A 23,239-nucleotide genomic window follows, 5' to 3' on the forward strand; every position below is an offset into this window, starting at 1 on the left:
ATAGAAGTATTTATTGGAAATTCTTTATTTATTGTAAAGCCATGAAATAATTTTTAAAATAACAGTATAATATATCTATCTCTATATCCCACAGACGCCAGAATGCAAGGCCCGTGTGCCAGAGCTGAAGGAGGGCAACACTTACCAGTTCCGCGTGAGGGCGGTCAACAAGGCCGGTCCCGGAGAACCCGGAGAGCCCACACAGCCGCACTTGGCTAAGGCTAGATTCTGTGAGTTTGTTTGTCTCTTCGTATGTACCTTGAAAATGAAGGGTAGAAATGAAATTCTATATTTTGATAAAATTACTTTGACTATATGTATATTGAATATTATCACGGGTTTATGCCAATTAAATATAGCGTTTAAAGCTACGACATTATAATATAGGGAATTTCGCAACAATATTATCGTATATAAATAATACAATCTATCAGAAATACATAACTAAGTATTATACAAATATTATAAAGCGAAAAAGTTCGTTTGTTTGGTTGTTCCGATTTGAAAAATAATTTCAGTGTTAAATTGCTCATTTATCAAAGAAGAATAAATATCAGAAAACTAACATTGCTCATTCTTAAAACATCAATTTAAATGTATAAGGGCTGATTTTTAAATCCTTGGATAAAACTTATTCGTCGAATAATGTATAAAACTACCATTTAAAAAACGTATTCTAATTGCCCGTATTTGACAGTTTACGAGACATTTTAATATTATCGTGTAATACTTTATTGGACGGATAAGTTTTATTATTTATAGTATCCAAGCATTGAAAAATCGGCCCTTAATAATATAATCATTTATTTGCAGTGAAACCACACATCAACCGTGACAAGATGGTGGCGATCCGCGTACGTGCGGGCACGACTATTAAATTGGACGTCGACATCAAGGGTGAACCTCCACCGACCAAGACTTGGACCTTCGCTAACAAGGTAGGTTTAAAACTGGGTATGAAGTCTGGAAATAAATGACGGTAGGAGGATATTTTTAATTTAATAAAATCCGAACATTCAAGCGAACCTTTCTTTAATTTTATGGACTAAGAAATTATACTTGTACAATTATGTAACTATACACTAGTCAGTATAGTACGATTCAAAATTAATGGCGGCTCGAAACATCGTACGATCCGATGCGCAGAAATAAATTTTAGGTATTAGCGGGACGTGAAATGATCATTGTTGAAATATTTTTCGCTGTGTTTTAAGTCACTATCAATTTGTATAAAAACTCATCTTCAATTTTAAAAATAAATAAATAAATAGATATTTCAGGACATTTTTCACACACGGCACGATCTGATCCCATACTAAGCTTTCGCTTGTGTTATGGAAACCAGATGGCTGATAAACATACATATATAATTTTAAATAAATACTTATATAGATATAATGATAATAATATTGGGAAATGAATTAAAGACAGTTGCGTTTTTTCGTTGTAATAAAAAAACAACATTTAAAGCCTTTAATCCATAAAAAAAAAATTGACAATCATAGAAATCAGAAAATACAGAGAATACAGAGCATCAATGTCACTTTTAAATGTCAAACACACAACAGATAATAAATAGCACAGAAAAAACAAATGTATTCTTTACATCTCCCCCCTTTGGAGAGAACAATCAAAATGATTGTTCGATTAGGAGCTAGCCATTACTGGAGATAATTTTGTAATATGGTAGAAGTTTGACTCCGTCTTCTTATGTCCAACATCAACTTCATAGATTGAATTTGAAATTTTTCTTAGGATTTTGTATGGTCCAATCCTTAATTCATCCATTTTCTTCCTATTCAGCCGGTTTCCGTTTTCTACATATACACTATCACCCACTTCAAATTTATATTCTTCTCTATGCAGATCATATATTTTTTTATTATAGTTGTGAGATTTTATTGAATTTTCAAATGCTATTTTCCTGTCTCTTTTGAGATCTTCTACTGTGCCTCTTGATTTCAATTCTGGTGGTAAAATGTCCATTTTCTCTCCTTCCAAAAGATATTTTGGTGTGAACTTAGTAACTGTATGCTCTGTTTCATTATATTTTTCTACACATTTTTGTGCAATAGTCGTCCATGCAGTCTTCTTGTCCCCTTCGTTTATTTTACACCTTATCCTATTTATTAAAGTTTGGTTTAACCTTTCATTAAGTCCATTTGAAAATGGTGCGTCCACAGCAGTGAATACCATTGTTATGTTTTTCTTTTTCAGGAAGTCTTTAAATTCTTTGGAATTTATGCCAGGATATTGGTCTGTTAATACCATACCAATTTGATTGCTTTGTGTCACATTTTTTATCAACTTGATGAAATCATTGGAGTTTTGATTTCTTGATGTCAAAATATAAGCATATCGTGTAAAATGATCAACCAGGAGATGTAGGTATTTTTTTGTGGACCTTGATCCTCCGAAACCTCCAATGGTATCGATTGACATAATTTCAAATGGGTGTGTTGCTGGGCCTAAGTGGGACATTAACCCAAATTTTGTCTTCCTTCTTGATTTGTTTTTTATACAAATGTCACATTGTTCACAAATTTTCTTAATGTTTGCGATGATATTCTTTGCTGTATAGAAAGGGGTTATTTTATTTATCATTTGTGTTATCCCAATGTGGCAGTAAGTATTGTGGACATCTCTAATTAGTGTTTTGCTAAATGCTTCTGATAGTATAATTTTTTTCCTGTTTTTATTCTTTTTGTAATAAATGTTATTCTCTAGTATAAATTTTGATTTTTCATCCTGTAGATTTAGATTTGTGTCTTGGTCCTGTTTTATATCTTTTATGTTTATTAAGTTTACAACTTTTAAGAAATCTTCTGTATTGTCATTAGTTTCTAAGACTGGATTTCTGCTTAAACAGTCAGCTTCTTGATTTGTCAGTCCCGGGTTATATTTTATCTTAAAATTGTATTGGGATAAATAATATGTCAAATCACCCAGCTCCTCATCAGTCCTAGACTTGATGTTCATATTTTCTAATGGTTTATGATCTGAGTATACTACAAATTCTTTATTCATAAGCCAGTGCTGCCAGTATTTTACAGCTTCCTTTATTGCTAAGCATTCCAAAAATATTGCCTTCTTTTTCTTTTGCGTCTCTGTCAATTTTTTTGAAAAGTAAGCTACAGGTTTATTTATTCCGTTTTCATCTTCCTGTTTTAACACAGCTCCCACTCCTTTAATACTAGCATCAGTGTAAATTTTTATTGGTTGTTCTGGGTCAAATATTTTTAGAATTGGTTTTGAGCATAGTAATTCCTTTATTTTATCAAATGATTCTTGGCAATCTTTGGTCCATAGAAATTTTACATCTTTCCGTAGTAAGTTGTGTAATGGATCCAGAATAATTGCATTATGTGGCACAAATTTATGATAAAAGTTTACTTTTCCAAGGAACTGGCGTATATTTTTTCTTGTTTCTGGAATGGGGAAGTTTCTGACAGCTGTTAAATAATCTTTGAGAGGTCTTACTGAATTCTTTTCTATTATGTGTCCCAAATATTTGGCATGATTGTTTGCAAAAGTGCATTTCGAGAATTTCAGTCTAAATCCTTCCGTTTGTATTGCCTCCAGCAGTTTTGATATATGTGTTATGTGGTCCCTGAAATTTTTTGAAAAAATTAAAATATCATCGATAAAATTTACTGCAAAATCTGATAGTTTGTATTTTCTTATTATGTTTGTCAATATTCTTTGGAAAATCGCTGGAGCTGTCTTTAAACCAAATGGGAGACATGTCCACTGGAAATGGCCTTCTTGCGTGACAAATGCCGTCTTATATCTGTCTTGAACCTTCAAAGGAATGGACCAAAATGCTGAATTTATATCAAAAGTAGAATAAAACTCACAGTTTACAGTCTTCACCATCAAGTCTTCAATCAAAGGAAAAGGCTGTGATTGAGGGATAACAATTTTATTCAATTCCCGGAAATCTATACACAGTCTCGATCTTTTCCCATCTTCTTTCTTATATGCCAGGGTCACCGGAGCAGCAAAAGGGCTATAGGATTCCTCGATTAAATTGTTTTTCAATAGTTTTGATATTTGATTTTCAATTTCTTTTCTATCTTCCATTGAGCATCTGTATGGGCGCTTGTAGCAATATTTATCTACTGTCAAGTCAATCTGAGCTTCATAATCTCGTACTGTACCAACGTCGTATTTGTCCTTGGCAAAGACTGATTTGTATTTCTCTATAAGTTTATCAATTTCAGTTTGTTTACATAAGTCGAGGTGGTTTACTGAAATTTCAAATTCACTGAAGTTTATATGTTCATTGAAATTAATTTCGCATCTGTTTTTATGGTTCATGTTTTTTTTGGGTACCTCAGAGCATAGAGAAACATCTTGTTGGTTTTTGTCACCTAGTACATCAGGAATTTCGTCATTCATTGAATTGAAAATATCCATTAGGGAGCCTTCATTTTTGTTATCCTCTTTATTTTGAACATTATTCTCGTTTTTTTTTTCAAAATTACATTGTATGATATTCAATTTTTCATCTTGGAGTAATCTAAATTTTTTTATACAATCCAAACCAATGAGAAAATCATAGTGAAAATTTTCATTATCTATAACAAAAACATTCATTTTACTTTCAATATTATATATTTTTATTTTTAGTGTTACCATACCTTTTGTTTTCTTCTCACCATTAATAGTTTTCAAGTTTGCAGTTTGCTTATAAAGTGTGTCTTCTTCTTTTTCATGTATTTTCAATAATTTTGCATTAATTAAAGATACATTTGAACCAGAATCATAAATTGCGGTAACTTTTAAAGTATCATTTAATAACAACTTTACTTTTATTAATGGTGGTATTTCTAGTTTTTTGGATTCTCCTTATTAAGTTCAATTTCTAATTCCGAGTTATTTACACTTTTCACCATTGCCTTTTGGTTTTTAACATTGAACCAGCAGGTTTCCTCGGGGTGAAAACGTTTCACTTTTTTCTCAGTAGCACAAATTTGGCAGGGTTTCTTTTCTTCATATTTTTTTGTTTTTATGTCAGAGTATGTGTGGTATTTTTTTTCATATTTGTTCCTCCCAACAAGATGTTCTAATTTCCCTATCTCGTTGTAGAGGTCTTCGGTTGCTTGTAATGTCTCTCGGTCAATTTTATCACTCAGGTAATTAGGCAGGCCTGCGGCTATAAGGTCTATAAGAGTACCAGTATCAATCGTCTTCCTCACCTCTAATAACAATTTTTCTTTTTTTAATGCGTACTCAAGCAATGAACCTGTTTGGTATTTAAATCCAAGAGCATATCTGATTGGCGACCAACCTTTGTTTCCAAATGTTTCACAAAAGTTTTTTTCCCATTTAATCCACTCTGATTCTATTGTTAATTTTATTAACATACAACTGTACCAATTCACACTAGGATATTCTAAAAACTGTTTTAAAATTTCAATTTTTTTTCTGTCTTCATTAATATGAAAGCGTTCGCATTCTTTGTTGAAATCCTTAATCCATTGGTAAGCATTTGTATTTCTACCAGTGAATTTTTCAATCACAAAATCCTTTGCAATTTTCCCCAAGTTTTGAGTTTCAGATTTTTTTTGCTTTTCTTCAAGTAATTTCTCTAATAGTTTCTCTAATGTTTCATTTGAGCTTCTAGTGAAAGATTCTTGATCATTTATGTTTTCCTTAATCTCTTCAAGATAAAAATCATTAAACTGTATATTTTGTTCTTCATCTAAATAAGTCTTTGATATTTCCTCAGTTAAAGTTATCCATATTTTCCTTGTCTGATGTCTTTTATTCAATGTTTTTCTTATCTTGGCATAGTTTGATGTATTTGTTATAAGTTTATGTAAACTTGCATTTTGATAGTCGGCCGGTATGGCAAAAGTTTTACCATCAGGTGTTCCTATTGAGGTTATGCAAATCACGTTCGATTTTCCATCTGGTGCTGTTTTCACACAAAAATCAAATCTTAACTTCTCCATACTTCGTGAAATATTTGCAGAAAATGTTGTTTTATAATGATAATAATATTGGGAAATGAATTAAAGACAGTTGCGTTTTTTCGTTGTAATAAAAAAACAACATTTAAAGCCTTTAATCCATAAAAAAAAAATTGACAATCATAGAAATCAGAAAATACAGAGAATACAGAGCATCAATGTCACTTTTAAATGTCAAACACACAACAGATAATAAATAGCACAGAAAAAACAAATGTATTCTTTACATAGATAATTAACACCCAGACACAGCAAACATCTATGTTCATCACACAAATATTTGCCCCGGGTGGGAATCGAACCCACGACCTCTGGCTTGGAAGGCAGGGCCACTACCAACCAAGCCAACTGGTCAGTCGAAATGAATGAAATGTGCCATTTGCTATAGCAAAAACGAATATACCCCGATTCTAGCCATTCATTCACATCCTGTCAATCCAGAACTAACATCTAAACCTTCCAGGTCATCGAGACCGCTCCAGGTGTTAAGCTGGAGAACGAGGACTACAACACGAAGCTGCAGATCTTCGAGTCGTCCTGGAAGAATACTGGCATATACACGCTGAAGGCGGAAAACGACTCCGGTGTTGATGAAGCCACTGTTGAGATTACTGTTCTTGGTAAGTTAATTTTGTGGAATAATTCGTGGAAAATAAGAAAAAAATATTGCGTTAATATTTTAATGAAAGTTGGTATACCTACCAATACGGGTATTTTGGTATTTTGTAACTTTATTTTGCAAAATATCCTCAAAATAGATTTGAGGATGTAAAATGAAATTTAACTCCTACAAAGCATATCTATAAACATGAGGTATATAGTTAACTCTCATTATAATTTTCAGGAAGAATCTATGATCAAAGAGAAATTTTAAATTTTGTACTCAAAAAGGTGTACATGCGTAGCTATCTAAGGGCCGATTTTTCAATGCTTGGATAAAACTTATCCGTCCAATAAAGTATTACACGATAATATTAAAATCTCACGTACACTGTCAAATACGGGCAATTAGAATACGTTTTTAAAATGGTAGTTTTATACATTATTCGACGAATAAGTTTTAACCAAGGATTGAAAAATCAGCCTTTAATGACTTATTGAAAAGTTCTGATCTTTTAACTTGTCTTTTAATATTTAACTAAAGTAGGTGTCAATAAAGATTCGTTAAAATAATACGAATGTATAATCTGAAGTTTATAAAATATATGAATCATTATACATAATTGTTACACCTATCTATATACATGAAAGCGTCCCACAACATTAAATAACACCCAAAATAATAATTCCCCAGATAAGCCAGGCAAACCGGAAGGCCCGCTCGAAGTGTCGGACGTGCACGCAGAACACGTCAAGTTGTCCTGGAGCAAGCCCAAGCACACGGGCGGTCTGCCGCTCAGCGCATACATCGTGGAGAAGATGGACACCATCACCGGGAAGTGGTCCCCGGCTGGGACTATTGACCCTGATGTCACGGAGGCTACTGTTACTGGTCAGTGTTAGAATCCTACTATATATATTACTAGCGGTCCGTCCCGGCTTCGCCCGTGGTACATATTTCGCAATAAAAAGTAAATGTCCTTTCTCGGGTATCAAAATATCTCCATACCAAATTTCATGCAAATTGGTTCAGTAGTTTAGGCGTGATTGAGTAACAGACAGACAGACAGAGTTACTTTCGCATTTATAATATTAGTATGGATAAATGCGAAAGTTTGTCATCGTGGAGAAGATGGACACCATCACTGGGAAGTGGTCTCTTGCTGGGACCATAGACCCTGATGTCACGGAGGCTACTGTTACTGGTCAGTGTTAGCAACTTCCCTGTCCAATGAGTCAAATATGATTCGCGAACGAATTGGGATAAGTTCATGAGTCACACGTGACTCATTTCTCTATTCACTTTTAGGCATATTTTTGGGTATGAACGTGACGTGATATTTTTTTGATTCATACGTGTACGTATAGCAAAAACCCTAACGTTTATGGTAATAAAAGAAAATTTCGCAATTTTTCTATAGTTCTTTATGTTATTACATTAATTGACTAAAAAATTATGGACACATTTTAAAAAAGTGGACACAAAAGTCGACTTTCGCGAGCACATGGACTCGGTAGCAACAAGGGCCTCACGCCTTTCTGGATTCATCATTAGACAGAGCAAATTCTTTAATGACTCTGAAGTACCAGTATTGCTTTTTAATTCCTACGTACGATCTCTCCTCGAATACTGTAGCCCTGTGTGGAATCCTACTTATGCCGTACACATACAGCGGTTGGAACGGATACAGAAACAATTCCTGTACCACCTAATTTTCACTCACAATCTTTGCCGTAACCTAACGTCTTATTCTTCTAGACTTATGCACTTTAAAATGAAATCGCTTGAAAGCATGTTAGTGAACTTAGCAGATCAAAAAAAAATGTGAGTTCTTATCGCGTGCAGTTGAGTTCTACAGTTCCTGATACTTTTTAGAAATAGTTCTGGCGTTTTTACCTTAAAAAACGTCATTTGAAAAAATGATCTGCCAACTTCCCGTAGCAGATCATTTTTAGCAGATCAAAAAAAAATGTGAGTTCTTATCGCGTGCAGTTGAGTTCTACAGTTCCTGATACTTTTTAGAAATAGTTCTGGCGTTTTTACCTTAAAAAACGACATTTGAAAAAATTTATCTGCCAACTTCCCGTAGCAGATCATTTTTAGCAGATCAAAAAAAATGTGAGTTCTTATCGCGTGCAGTTGAGTTCTACAGTTCCTGATACTTTTTAGAAATACTTGCGTAAAATGAAACACTAGAAAATTTATTTATGTCATATTTCATCACGCCGTAGCACCATGCCTTAGCAGCATGCCGTAGCAACATGCCGTAGCATCACGCCGTAGCATCACACCGTAGTATCATGCCGTAGCATCATGCCGTAGCTTCATGCCGTAGCATCTTGCCGTAGCATCATGCCGTAGCATCATGTCATAGCATCATGCCGTAGCATCATGCCGAAGCATCACGCCGTAGCATTACGCCGTAGCATCATGCCGTAGCATCATGCCGTAGCATCATGCTGTAGCATCACGCCGTAGCATCATGCCGTAGCATCACATCATAGCATCACACCGTAGCATCACGCTGTAGCATCACAGCGTAGCATCACGCCGTAACACATGCCGTAGCATTACGCCGTAGCATCACGTCGTAGCATCACAGCGTAGCATCCAGCCGTAGCATCACGTCGTAGCATCACGTCGTAGCATCACGCTGTAGCATCACAGCGTAGCATCACGCCGTAACACATGCCGTAGCAGCATGCCGTAGCAACATGCCGTAGCATCACGCCGTAGCATCACGCCGTAGCATCACGTCGTAGCATTACGTCTTAGCATCACGTTAAGCCGGGTCCAGGTCGGGTTTTTTCAAATGTCGTTTGTTAACGTAAAAACGCCAGAACTATTTCTAAAAAGTATCAGGAACTGTAGAACTCAACTGCACGCGATAAGAACTCACATTTTTTTTTTGATCTGCTAAAAATGATCTGCTAAGTTCAATAACATCTTGAAAGCAGACGGACCCTTTCTGATATCGTGTTTCTATACAAAATTATAAATGGTAAAATAGATAATTCTCAATTATTAGGAAAAATTAGCATACATGTACCAAGGCCATTCAGCCGTCCCACTAACATGAAAACGTTTAGTCTTCCCTTTTGTCGTACAAACTACGCTCAACACTCGTCATTGCACCGCATGTGTTCAGCTTACAACGAAAAAGTATGTAATAACGTCGATATATTTAGCGCATCCCTAAATTCATTTAAAAAATTAGTTTCCAAAATTGCATAAATATTGTATTTAAATTGATCCATAATGTTATTTTTCTAAATAATGTTAATATTGTAATAATGTAAATATGTATTCGCGTACTTATTATTGCAGGCTGTGTTCACCTCTAGAAGGTCTAGCACCTATTACTTGTGATGTATCATAGAATACCCATATCTATTTTTGTAGTGCTATGTCCAGTTTGGTGAACCTAATAAAAAAAAAAAAAAAGATGGACAGGATTGTAAATGATATTGCTCGAATTATGAAATGTCACTGAGTTGATACGGGGAAAAATGTGTATATTTAAAATACGTCATTTGTAGCTACGAACATAGATTCTAAAAAAACCGTCTTAACTGTAGTTCTTTTGGTGTATAGTTTATTTTAATTGCTTCAGTGATGATAGATCTTACTTTGATATTGGCTATATGTATAAATTGACGTTTTAAGTGCTGGTAATTTTGTATTTATGACATTTTTGAAATTACATTGTTGTAAGTTTAAATAGATCTAGTTAAACAATAATTCAAAATCTCTCCACAATGAATCAGATGCTTTCGAATTATGCCTTGGATATAGATAAAAATAGGCATCCAGTAAAACAGTGTTCCTGTATTTTTCATTAATCTGACTATTTCGTAAAACAACTAAATAATGATACTGTTTATAAATCTCGCTACATTTATATCTACGACAGTTTTAAACAAAATAATTTCCACACACAGGCCTAGAACCGGGTCACACTTACCAATTCCGCGTCAAGGCCCTCAACGAGGAAGGCGAATCTGAACCCTTGGAAACTGACCACGGGATCCTCGCGAAGAACCCGTATGATGTACCAGCTCCTCCAGGTCTACCTGACATCGTGGACTGGGACGAGAAGTCTGTGAAGTTGAAGTGGGAACCGCCCATCAGGGATAATGGTGCACCCATCACTGGGTATATTATTGAAGCTATGGATCGAGATCGTGGGGAGTTTGTTAAGGTATGTTGTTTTTAATTACTACCCGCAATAAAAAAAAACAGTATGATATCGTTCTTTGAACGAAGTTTGAAAAGTAATTTGAAACTGCGGTTAAAATATAATTATATTTTGATTCTATGAAGTCGTACAATTTTTATTTCAATATCTTGTACATCGTGTTACTTAAATTGACTCAAAATGCAGTATAATGATTAATTTAATAGTTAGTTTTAAAAATTATATAATAGAGAGCTCATTGGAACGGTCTAACGGTCAAAGACGACCTAAGTAAAAAAAAAATATAATGAAAGTTGTAAGTAACAATCATAGTTGTCATAGTTTTGGTTAAAAATATTTATAGAAATGTATATGCATTATACATCTAACATTGTTCAATTATTCATTCATAACTAAAATTAAAGATGGCGGAAATCCACGGCAACGTGTGCCAAGGCACAGTACCTAAACTGGAGGAGGGCAACCAATACCAGTTTAGGGTGAGGGCCGTGAACAAGGCGGGACAATCTGAACCCTCAGAGAATACCAACTGGCATACTGCTAAACCGAGATTCTGTAAGTATATAAATTTAATTTCGTTTTTTTTTCAGTGGACAATAAAAGACTAAAGACAAGAAAAAATCGTATGTTTTCAAGATTTTCAAAGTTATTGGCATCATATTATCTATGATGATGTCATCTGACAATAATAATAAAACAACCTACAATAAATGTTACATTAATGTCTAAAAATAACATTACTTTTGAAAAATTGGTACTCTTTGGAAAATATATTATGCCCTTTATATAATTAGAAAGATCTACAGCAATTTCTATTTAATAGAAACTAAATATGTATCCCTTTGATGTTCCTTTAAAATATGGAAACAATTTCAAACCCACTAAAACACATAGACTTATTAATATATTATAGACTGGATAATTGAGCAAACAAATTGCAGTCTCCTTGGTACAAAACATACATTCATACAATACATTCTTAACTTTATTTTACAGTGAAACCCCGCATCGACCGCACCAACCTCAACCCCATCACCGTCAAAGCTGGTCTCCCAGTTTCCCTGGACATTAAAGTCTTCGGCGAACCACCGGCCACTGTCACTTGGCACTTCAATGGCCAACAGTTGGCCAACAGGGACAATCTGGAGATCATCAACGTGGACTATAACACCAAGTTCCTGATGACCAAGAGCAAACGCGCCAATAGCGGCAAATACACCATTAAGGCGAAGAACGAAGTTGGTGAAGATGAAGCGGATGTGGAGATTATTATTGTTGGTGAGTTGGGTTTACTATTAATCTATACAGATAATAAAATGGTCGGAAAGTCAAAACTGATTATTAATAATTTTTTAAACATGCGGGTAAAACCGCGGTGCACAGTTAGTTCACATAAAATGTTGAATCAAACCAATTTAATATTTTATGCTATGTACACTTTAAAAATTCAACAAAAGAGCTCGATTAGTAACATTCTGTAACATGCTGTCCTTTTATATCGTTTTTATCTACTTTTTTCTTATTCGCAATACTATGTTGCAATCAACATCGTCCATTTTCCTAGTTCATTTTCTAAATTATCAATTATTTTACATTCCAACGCTTACGCTATGTCAATAATTTAAATCTTTTGTCTTTCTAACATAGTAATTTAGAAATTACTAACAAGGCTCTTATATAAATGAACATCACACAACAAATGAATGATAACATTAGATTTTTTTGCAATATTTTTTTTTTATATTTCGGGACAATTTTCACACACGGCACGATCTGATCCCATACTAAGCTTTCGCTTGTGTTATGGAAACCAGATGGCTGATAAACATACATATATTATTTTAAATAAATACTTATATAGATAATAATTAACACCCAGACACAGAGCAAACATCTATGTTCATCACACAAATATTAACCCCGGGTGGGGATCGAACCCACGACATCTGACTTGGAAGGCAGGGCCACTACCAACCAAGCCAACCGGTCAGTCAAAATATTGTTTTTACCAATGATTTATTCTTTAAATTTGTCCAGGTAAACCATCCAAGCCCAAGGGCCCGCTAGAAGTATCCGACGTCACAAAGAACAGCTGCACGCTGACATGGCAGAAGCCGGAGGACGATGGCGGATCGCCCATCGAGTATTATGAAATTGAGAAACTCGATCCGCTTACTGGTATGCTGTTTTTATACATAATAGTAAAATAAAAAAACTGTAAAAGGACCTTATTTTCTTGATATTTTGGGCTAAACTCGGAATTAAGGATTGATACTTTATTATTGGTAAATAACGATGCAGATAAAATAAATGCCAGTATTTCATAGGTTCATTTCTCAAACACATTTTCTAAAATAGAAATGTATTCGTTTTGAATTCTGAGTATTTTTTAGAATTGAAGTTAGGTTTCAGGTTTTGATATTAATAAGCAGTAAAACAATCACAAGGATCGGTTTAATCGCTTGCTGATAATGTCCCTATTTACCACTTTCTGATGTTTATTATCCTTTATTATTTATTATTTTAACTGACATATAAACTTAACAGATATATCCAGAAATTTTTAAACCGTACATTTCCATTTTGCCTATGATAAATTGTTACACAACAAATTTGCTTACTGATCAGACCAAGTCAAGATGTTTTAAGACCGCTATTACATCTTGCTTAGTTAATTTTTATTCTATACCTTTAATTTGACCGCCTCCTTGGTACAGTGGTTGACGCGTGAGCGTAGAACCGAGGGGTCTTGGGTTCGATTCCCGGTGGAGACGAAGAAAAAACAATATCTCGGTCTGGCAGGACACAGAATGCTCGTCGAAAAAAATCGATCAGTGAAACAGATGTATAATGCATCTGCCCCTTACCCCACTAGGGCACATAGGAGTTCACTTTCTTATTACCTTAATTATATTAATCATATTCATATTTAATGGACTTCGTTCGATAATAAATTCATATTAATCACATTCTTCCAGGCCAATGGATCCCATGCGGCACGGCCAAGGACTGCAAGGCCAACGTGGCCGGCCTCCAAGAGGGCAAACCCTACAAGTTCCGCGTGAAGGCCGTCAACAAGGAGGGCGAGTCGGAGGAACTGGAGACCGAAAAGACTATTATTGCTAAGAATCCGTTTGGTGAGTGCTGATTGGATAATAAAAAATGGTTGTCTGTAAAGTCGGTTTACTGACGATAGTTGAACGTGACAACGTCCGATTGTGCTTCTTTGTCGCTCGTTCCGCGCTCTCGCTCGCACTTCAAGCCTTACATGGAACGCCTCAGAGCGAGGTAACGCCGCATGAGTCATGTTTTTTCGTGCGTGCAGCCGGCTCTATCGAATTATAAGACGTTGTCACGTCAAAAAAGAACGCGTGTGCCAAGCACACGTGTTAGAAATGAAACTTCTTTGGCAAGATTCAAGGATACCAAAACGTCGCCTTACGTGACGTGACTGTATTGCCATGATGCGAGCTTGCTACTTTACTCTCCACGCGCCTAAAGAAGTTTCAATTCAAAATATTATGTTTAATAGAATATAGAACTACTTACTACCTGTGCAGTGGGATATATAATTACTGATTTTCAAGAAGACTTTTTCCTTAGTTTTTCCTTACAGTCAATATAAAATTTCGTAATAAGTGAACTAAAGTCATAATTGTTTTTATTTTTCGCAATAATTTCAAAATATTTAATAAAGAATAATAAAAAATCCTGTTTGCACTATTAATAACTTAAGTAATAAATATATAACAGACGAGCCCGGCAAGCCCGGAAGACCAGAACCACGGAACTGGGACAAAGACTTCGTGGACCTGGAATGGTCTCCACCAAAGGAAGATGGAGGTGCTCCCATCACTGGATATATTATTCAAAAGCGGGAGAAGGGTAGCAGGTGCGTAGTTATTACTGCTTTAAAAAAATAAAAGGCTATTTGGAAGTTTCTTCAAGATTTGTTAATTTGTATAAGTACTTTCTTATATTATTATTTTATATAAGTCTTCTCACACTTTAGCTGATGACCTTCTGCGAATGATATAAATGTTCTTTTGGCTCAGTTCTTTAATATTATTCGTTTTATAGCATTAAATGCCATTTATATATAAATTTGCAGAAAAATAAAAAAAAAGTATAAGTAAAAATTCGATTATGACGGAATTCGAACGTATCATTTATTTTAGAATGACTGTTGAATCAGAAAACAGCAGGACACATCTATTTTCATCACCTACCAAATAAAACAAATTTTAAGCAATTATTAATAAAAATCTCCAGGGTCTGGTCAGACTGTCTGCGCACAACGGGCGAGCGTCCGACCGGCCGCGTTACAGACGTGGAGGAAGGACACGAGTACCAGTTCCGCGTGATTGCGGTCAATAAGGCTGGGCCTGGTGAACCCTCGGAGCCCAGCAAGTCGGTGGTCGCTAAGCCGAGATTCTGTGAGTATTTTGGCTGGATTCCATATTAATCATTGATTTAAATAACCAAATAAATAAGGAAATGTAAATTTTCCCTCAAATTAAAATCGTATTTCGTAGAGGTCATTTTTTTCGACAAATTCTTTAGTATATTCGGTTTATCTTACATCAATGATATCAATATAAAAAAAAGACGTGTGGAACTCGGGGACTGCCGCGGTAAAGCTATTGCATGCTATGCCTTCAAGCCACACCTCCGTGCCCGTCCCCGTGGAGAGCGTGAGGTTTTTTCGTTACGGAATGTCTCGATTCGGTTCCCGCGCTCAGGGCCTGCGATAGAAGCTATGCAATAGCTTAAATACTAAAATTTTAAGTTCTTACAAGAATTTTGAACGTTGATAATAAGTAATAACTATCAAATTCTTCATATTCATTATTCTTGTGGTAAATTTTTGAATATCCTGTTATGTAAACGTAATAGAAACATCTTCTACCTTACACATACATCTTCTTAAGGCTGTTAAATTACTCAAATCAAAGTTTATGTGCGTATTAGTGTGTTCAATACAATTAATTTAAAAAATATACTTGTTTCAAATTACTTCATTGTTACCAAATTTACCGACCTTCCATAACATAACCTATAAATATAATATTTAATTTCTAAACAGTGGCACCGCACATCGACCGCAAGAACCTTCAAAAGCGCAAGATCAAAGTGGGACAGACGCTCAAATTCGAAGCAGATGTCAAAGGAGAACCCGAACCAACAATTACCTGGACCCGTAACGACCAGGTCCTAAAATCTGATGAGCGTCTCAAGATCGAGAACCAAGATTATCATACGACCTTCGTACTGCAGAAGGTCACTAGAGCTGATGGTGGAAAGTACGTGGTGACCGCGAAGAATGATACAGGCGTGGATAGCGTGGAGATTGAGGTCACTGTGGTCAGCAAGCCCGCCAAACCCAAGGGACCTTTGAAGGTTGGTAGATTGCTTTTTTAAGCTTACTTGATTGAGGGCTTTTGATTTTCCCGGTAATTATTATGTCCAGTAAGTGTTCAAATGAAGAAGTTGCTATAGCGTAAAGAAATTCGGTTTTCGTTAAAAAACGACTAGTTAAAATTGTTACTGTCCTTTGCTAAAATTATTATTATTCTTTTAGTTATGATTTATTAATCTAGCATAGGAGGTCAAATATTGATGACTTTTTGTGAAAACTGACTATGGCATTTTAGTACCATGTTATACAGAGGATGTGTACATTATTGCCATTGCGGACGCAATAAATCTATATAATTCTAACAACATTACCTTTTATTTATTATATTTGCCTACAGATTATCTAATAATTAATCTAGCGAGTGTGACATAATATTCATAGCAATCAATAATAATGTATAATGAACAAATATTGAAATGTAACAAATAATATTATAATAAATTATGTAACAGTGTAATATAAATTAGTGTGAACACAGGCTCCTGAAAAACAGTTTACCGCTATATTAGGAGCCTGGGTCATTATATTTTTGTAAGATATAATGGTGCAAATAAATGATTTATTTATTTATTACCTCAATTATAACCATCTCAATACCAGGTATCGGACGTCAAAGCGGACGGCTGCAAGCTCCAATGGGAGGCCCCAGAAGACGATGGCGGTGAACCAATCGAGAGCTATGTGGTCGAACGTATGGACACCGAGACCGGAAGATGGGTACCTGTATGTACCACTAAGGTACCGGAAGCTGACGTCACAGGCCTCAATGAGGGCAAGGATTACATGTTCCGGGTGAAGGCGGTCAACCCTGAGGGTGAAAGTGAACCGCTAGTGACGGAAACGGCTACAACTGCTAAGAATCCGTATGGTGAGTTCATTTAATTTTTATCAATGCCTCGTAAACCTACAGATGTTCACATGATATTTAGTTCAATGTGTAATTACCGGAAAATGTTTTGTAACTTTGTCTTTATTTATTTTAACGCATTCTGGAATCCTAAAGAGGTAACGTATGCTAATTAATAATATATTTTTACGATCCGGATACAAAACGTAGAAAAAAATAGACTTCAAAAAGAGTAATTACCGCGTTTCTTATCACGGCATTCCTATTTTATGGTAACTCATTTACTGCTTACAAAAAGTACAGTATTAAAAAATATTTTGCCTTCTTCTACATCTATATCAATAGAGTTAAGTCCCTATATGTACGTCTAAATGTTCTGAGTGTTTCTTTTTCAATACTTAATATTTTATTACACTTTGTATATATTTTTCTATGTTTTATATGTATTTAACAGGTGAACCAGACGCTCCCGGCAAGCCAGACATCAAGGACTGGAGCGCGAACCACGCGGACCTCAAGTGGGAGAAACCCACGGACGATGGTGGGGCTCCCATCACCGGGTACATTGTGGAGAAGAAGGACCGCGATACTGGCAAGTGGGTGAAGGCTGTTGAGGTTAGTAAGAGTTATCTATTTACCTATATCGATGCTAATTTATACGGTTTCGTCATATTTTATCACCCCCAATTGGTTTCTACACTTATTTCTTACAATCAGTTCTTGCAGTCCTCCACGTTGAATTAATTCTTAATTCATTATATTTAAAAAAAATTAAACGATATGAAAAACCATGCATCTTTTCAATTTGGAAATTAAATCCAATATTGACTATTAAATAGCTACAGAATCGACATTGAAGTAGAAGAAAATTCCTTATAACTGATGATAGTTTTATTTTTCAAAACGTGCATTCTCAATTCCAAAACCGGAAAACCTTTTATTTCACACGAATTCAGTTTGTCACTAAAGTTTCTACGAATTTATTTCTGCTACCCAGATCAAAGCTTCGTATGACTTATTGTTTCATACCATCCCATACAGACTAATCATAATGTGTATTTTATATCTAAGTAATTTATAAATATAATTTCCAGGTGCCCGGCAACAAAACAGACGCCCGCGTGCCAGATCTGATCGAAGGCAAGACGTACCAATTCCGCGTGAAGGCGATCAACAAGGCGGGCCCTGGAAAGGCCTCCGCGCCCACGGACAACTTGCTGGCCAAGGATAGATTTGGTTAGTTATATTCTTATATTATTTTTTCGAAGTAGGTTAATTAGATCCGGCTTGAAGGACCAATCATTATATCAAATACAACATTTTTTGTTATTGCTATGCATTTTACGTCTTTATGATATAGTTTGTAGTCTATGTTCTTAAATGTGCGATAAAATACTATTTTTTAAAAATATACAAAGCCGTCGGATAGGTCACTGGTTGACCCCGCAAAGGTTTTCCTAGTGGGTTAACCAGGGATTTACATTTTATGTAAAATTTTGTAAAAAATTTTGTCAAAAATAAATAAATATTCAATTTGAATTTGAAATTTGATTTCGATTTTTTTATTAACAATTTTTTTTCTGTCTAGCCATTATTTTCAGCATGATGAGTATCTAAAATTATGATTATTATTATTTTTTTATTTATCATTTACAGCCCCACCAAAGATCGATCGCACAAACATGCGCGACCTGACTCTGAAGGCGGGACAGAACATCAGGCTCGACGTCAAGGTCAGCGGTGAACCGCCGCCGACTAAGACTTGGTAAGATGTATTTCATTAAAAATATTATAAGAATAGTAAGAAAAAAATGTGTGCGTGTACTAGTGTACACACGTAAGAAGTGAAACTTCTTTATGACCTTATTTTTCAAAAAATAATTTACTATATGCAACTTTACAGAAATACGTCGAATCACGCGTGGTAGGGATAAGAAAAAGATGGCGCGTAACGGAATAATGTCTCGCGTAACGAAAAAATGTTACAATAAATTTTTTTCCAACCCCGATAAAGAAGTTTCACTTCAATAAGTAGTTTTATAAAATAATCAGAAAAACTCATGTTCTACTCACTTGAGATGTGTATCACGATGCTTTTAAAAGCAATAAGACTTATAAATATGCATCAGAAAAAAAAGATCAATTTGTAAAGTAAGCAATGAGCAAAAAAACTTATATATTAAGTATACTGAATTTAATACATACCTGATAGTCAAACTTGTTTAAATTTATTTGAAAGATATTTCATTGTCCACTTAGGCCTGATTTTTCAATCCTTGGTTAAAACTTATTCATCGAATAACGTTTTAAACTACCATTTCAAAAATGTATTCTAATTGTCCGTATTTGACAGTTTACAGGTGACATTTTAAAATGTTCGTGTAATACTTTATTGGACGGATAAGTTTTATTCAAGCATTGAAAAATCGGCTCTTAATAAATAAGTTATCATCTTTGCCTTATAAATCTTTTTATGAAATGAATAATCTTCTATTTTAACATATTTCTAACTACATATTGACATTTCCGCACATACTAATACCCCCAAAACCATCAGGTTCCACAACAAAGAGCGTCTCTCGACCCGAGAAGACCTCACAGTAGACGCAGAAGACTACAGAACCAAACTATCCGTGGTGGTCGCGTCACGCAAGCACAGCGGTACATACGTGCTGAAGGCTGAGAACAGCAGCGGCAAGGATGAAGCCACTATACAAGTTATTGTCCTGGATGTGCCCGCAAAACCTGAGGGGCCTTTGAAGGTGAGAAAAAATGCTGCAACCTCAAAAATAAACAGATTTTATCTAAACTTGAGCATAGCAAAAAAATCCTATAAGAAATTATGGAGCTTATTTGTAGGTACTGGGATACTGATAGTTTTAGCATCTTGCTAAAATGTTGCGAATGAATACTAAAAACTTTCAACTTGTTATTTAATTTAATTTAATCCATTGATTATAAGAACATCATAGGTCCACTTATTAGTAATTTCTAGTAAATTATTGATTCGCTAGAATAATATTGTTTCTGAGTAAAACACGAGCAGATACATAACAATTTATGGAATGGGATTAAATTATCAGGAATATGTATTGATATTTCTATATTGTAGGATGATTTATAACAAGGTGCATAATTCTTTATACATAATTCCGCGCCCTATTATGTAATCAGTTTTGAATTTATATTGTGAATCATCCACATATTATACAAGACTTGTCTTCTCTTTTATTCCTTTTGTTATCAGTAGAAAAACTGGACCGCATAAACATGATTTATCTTTATCTAATCATCCAATTCCATTTTACTAATCAAATAAATATTCTCCCCAGATATCCGACGTGCACAAAGAGGGTTGCACGCTCAAATGGAACGCACCACTCGACGATGGCGGAGCTCCAATCGACCATTACCTGGTCGAGAAACTGGACACAGAAACCGGTAGATGGCTCCCGGCCATGAAGACCAAGGATCCGAAGGCTGAGGTAGAGAACCTGGTGCCAGGGCATGAGTACAAGTTCAGGGTGTCTGCGGTCAATAATGAGGGTGTTTCGGAACCGCTAGAGGGAGAACAGTCGATTATTGCTAAGAATCCGTTCGGTGAGTTTGTATTTTGTGATATTGGCTCTGGTTTTCTATAAATGTGTGTTCAAAATTATATTATCATATAGTAGGTTAGATTCGGACAAAAAAATATGTTTGTGACAAAAATCGCTTCTAAGCTTGTACGTGTACAACCACAAAATTTTTATAGACGATCATAAAACTTATAATATATAATAGTATGTTCGTTCGTACGTTTTGATAACAATCAAGGTGCTATAAACGAAACTTAATCATAAAAAATATTAAATAAAACATATCAAACAATATTGAACCTTCCGTTAAATTACCTTAAAATTAATTTCCAGACGAGCCCGGCAAGCCCGGAACACCGGAAGTGGTCGACTGGGACAAGGACCACGTGGACCTCAAGTGGCAGAAGCCGATCAAAGATGGCGGCGCTCCCATCACTGGATACATCATTGAAAAGAGGGAGGTCGGATCGCCCAAGTGGGTGAAGGCCTGTGAGGTTAGTACACAATAAAAATAAATTATAAAATTTTACAACACACATGATATATATAAAACAACACGTCACGACACGACACAACACGTCGCGTAACAACACAACACGTCACGTCACAACATGTCACGTCAGATATTAGTGTATTATTTTTTACATCAATAAAGATGTTTATATTTTTTTATTCCAACAGGTCGGTCCAAATGACAACGAGAAAGCCACAGTTGGCAATCTCGATGAGGGCACGGAATACGAGTTCCGCGTCAGAGCCGTGAACGAAGCCGGGCCCGGGGAACCCAGTGACGCTAGCAAGTCTGTCACTTGCAAGCCTAGGAGATGTGAGTATAATTGTCTATTTAAAGTTAAAGCTTACAGATTTAAACTAGTATGTAGACAGAATAAATATCCTACTAATAATATTATATTAAATGCGAAAGTTTGTATGTTTCTTTTCTTTGTATGTTTGTTTGTTACTATTTCACGTAAAAACTGCTGAACCGATCATGAAATACGTTAAGGTGATTTGCACACGGTTGGATGGTGCTTGTTTTCTATTACAAATGCAGATACTTACAAAAACGTTAAAATTCACGCGCTACATTGCCTGGAGCAGGTACTGTACCAATCGCCTTACTATAAATTGAATTGGTAAATAACACGACCTTTCTTCCTTTTTTTAAACTTGTCATGTCATGGTGTAGGGTAAAGATTTTGATATCTTTGATTCTCGCCAAAGAAGTTTCACTTGTGACACGTGTGCTCGGTACACACGCTCTTTTTAATGAATTTAACTTTAATGTGACTTTATTTATTTATTTCAGTGGCACCAAAGATCGACCGTCGCAGCCTCCGCAGCATCAAAGTGCGTGAAGGCGAGCCGATATCTCTCGACGTTAAAGTGTCTGGTGAACCCCCACCGGATGTGGCCTGGTCGCTCAATGGCAAAATGGTCACTAGTGGCAACGGGCTTAAGTGTATGTATTTTTTTAATTATATTTATTTAGTGCTTACAGGATGTGCAGGTTACAAAAAAATCTGCAGTAAACAGAATACGATATAGATAGATATCTTAGGAAAATAAATAAAGTCTTTTCATTGGCATGTATAAGTCTTTCACAACACAAACAACGTGCTATGAATTGTATTACTATAGATGTTGTGGTATCATAGAAATATACCTGTTAGATTGAAAAACGAAGTGATCTAAAAAATTTTTTTCAAAAAAATTCTGTTGTTAATACCATCGTAGTTACCTCAATTCAGTGATCAGCTCGTTTCTAGGACTCCATAAAATCTTTTCAAAATACATTTTATTAACAATAACCCCGCAAAACGTAAATGTTTTCAAAATATATTTTATTTATATTTTTGTACATCTTTCAGTGGTGAACGTGCCCTACTTGAGCAAGTACCAACACTCGAGCCCGCGCAGGAAGGACTCTGGCACTTACAAGATCCAAGCCACTAACAAGTATGGTCAGGACACCGCTGAAGTCGAGATCACTGTTGTTGGTAAGTTGCAGTGGAAGATGAACCTTATTTATATGCATATAAAGTTATTTTTTAATCTGACATTTTTTTCTTAAGATAAATTGTTTGAAAGTGAAAGAGAGAGGGCATTATTGTTTGAAATGAAGGAGATAGGATATTTATCAATGTTGAATTATGTCAGAAAGTTAATCTATACTAATATTATAAAGCTGAAGAGTTTGTTTGTTTGTTTGTTTGTTTGAACGCACTAATCTCGGGAACTACTGGTCCGATTTGAAAAATTCTTTCGGTGTTAGATAGCCCATTTATCGAGGAAGGTTATAGGCTATATTTCATCACGCTACGGGCAACAGGAGTGGAGCCACGGGGGTGAAACCGCGCGGAGCAGCTAGTGTTATATATTATTTTATAGTTGAATTGAGTAGGAATACTAAATTATAAGTTGAGATTAAAAAAAAACACCTACAGTTATTAAATCAGCCTTTTGAGACAAGTTAAATTTGACATTGAACTTGATCAGCAACAACTGCGCTTGTTATCCATAGCATGTATAATAATCATAGATAATGTAATAAATGTTATATGCTTTGAATAAAATATATACAATTTTTGATTTTACATCGATATTAATAAATTTGA

At 35.2% G+C, this 23,239-nt stretch overlaps 1 protein-coding gene across 17 annotated transcripts in view; it reads left to right on the forward strand.

Moving 5' to 3' along the window:
• Positions 1-23,239, forward strand: part of bt (projectin protein bent) — a 156,533-nt gene that overhangs the window by 82,603 nt on the left and 50,691 nt on the right. For all 17 annotated transcript variants that reach the window (XM_089710305.1, XM_089710316.1, XM_089710304.1 and 14 more), the window contains 22 exons: positions 95-230; positions 814-938; positions 6,442-6,598; positions 7,273-7,470; positions 10,521-10,780; positions 11,182-11,332; positions 11,774-12,055; positions 12,815-12,955; positions 13,756-13,914; positions 14,531-14,669; positions 15,050-15,213; positions 15,864-16,177; positions 16,797-17,064; positions 17,498-17,658; positions 18,138-18,279; positions 18,700-18,808; positions 19,601-19,805; positions 20,376-20,643; positions 20,955-21,115; positions 21,303-21,447; positions 21,931-22,083; positions 22,493-22,621. In XM_089710305.1, the coding sequence (XP_089566431.1) occupies positions 95-230; positions 814-938; positions 6,442-6,598; positions 7,273-7,470; positions 10,521-10,780; positions 11,182-11,332; positions 11,774-12,055; positions 12,815-12,955; positions 13,756-13,914; positions 14,531-14,669; positions 15,050-15,213; positions 15,864-16,177; positions 16,797-17,064; positions 17,498-17,658; positions 18,138-18,279; positions 18,700-18,808; positions 19,601-19,805; positions 20,376-20,643; positions 20,955-21,115; positions 21,303-21,447; positions 21,931-22,083; positions 22,493-22,621 (3,967 nt within the window). The remainder of the gene's footprint in view (positions 1-94; positions 231-813; positions 939-6,441; positions 6,599-7,272; positions 7,471-10,520; positions 10,781-11,181; positions 11,333-11,773; positions 12,056-12,814; positions 12,956-13,755; positions 13,915-14,530; positions 14,670-15,049; positions 15,214-15,863; positions 16,178-16,796; positions 17,065-17,497; positions 17,659-18,137; positions 18,280-18,699; positions 18,809-19,600; positions 19,806-20,375; positions 20,644-20,954; positions 21,116-21,302; positions 21,448-21,930; positions 22,084-22,492; positions 22,622-23,239) is intronic.

Source organism: Colias philodice, chromosome 24, assembly GCF_061535455.1.
Source record: "Colias philodice isolate Cphi_HAF_F1 chromosome 24, ilColPhil1 Martin Lab GWU primary, whole genome shotgun sequence".
Taxonomy (NCBI): Eukaryota; Metazoa; Arthropoda; class Insecta; order Lepidoptera; family Pieridae; genus Colias; species Colias philodice.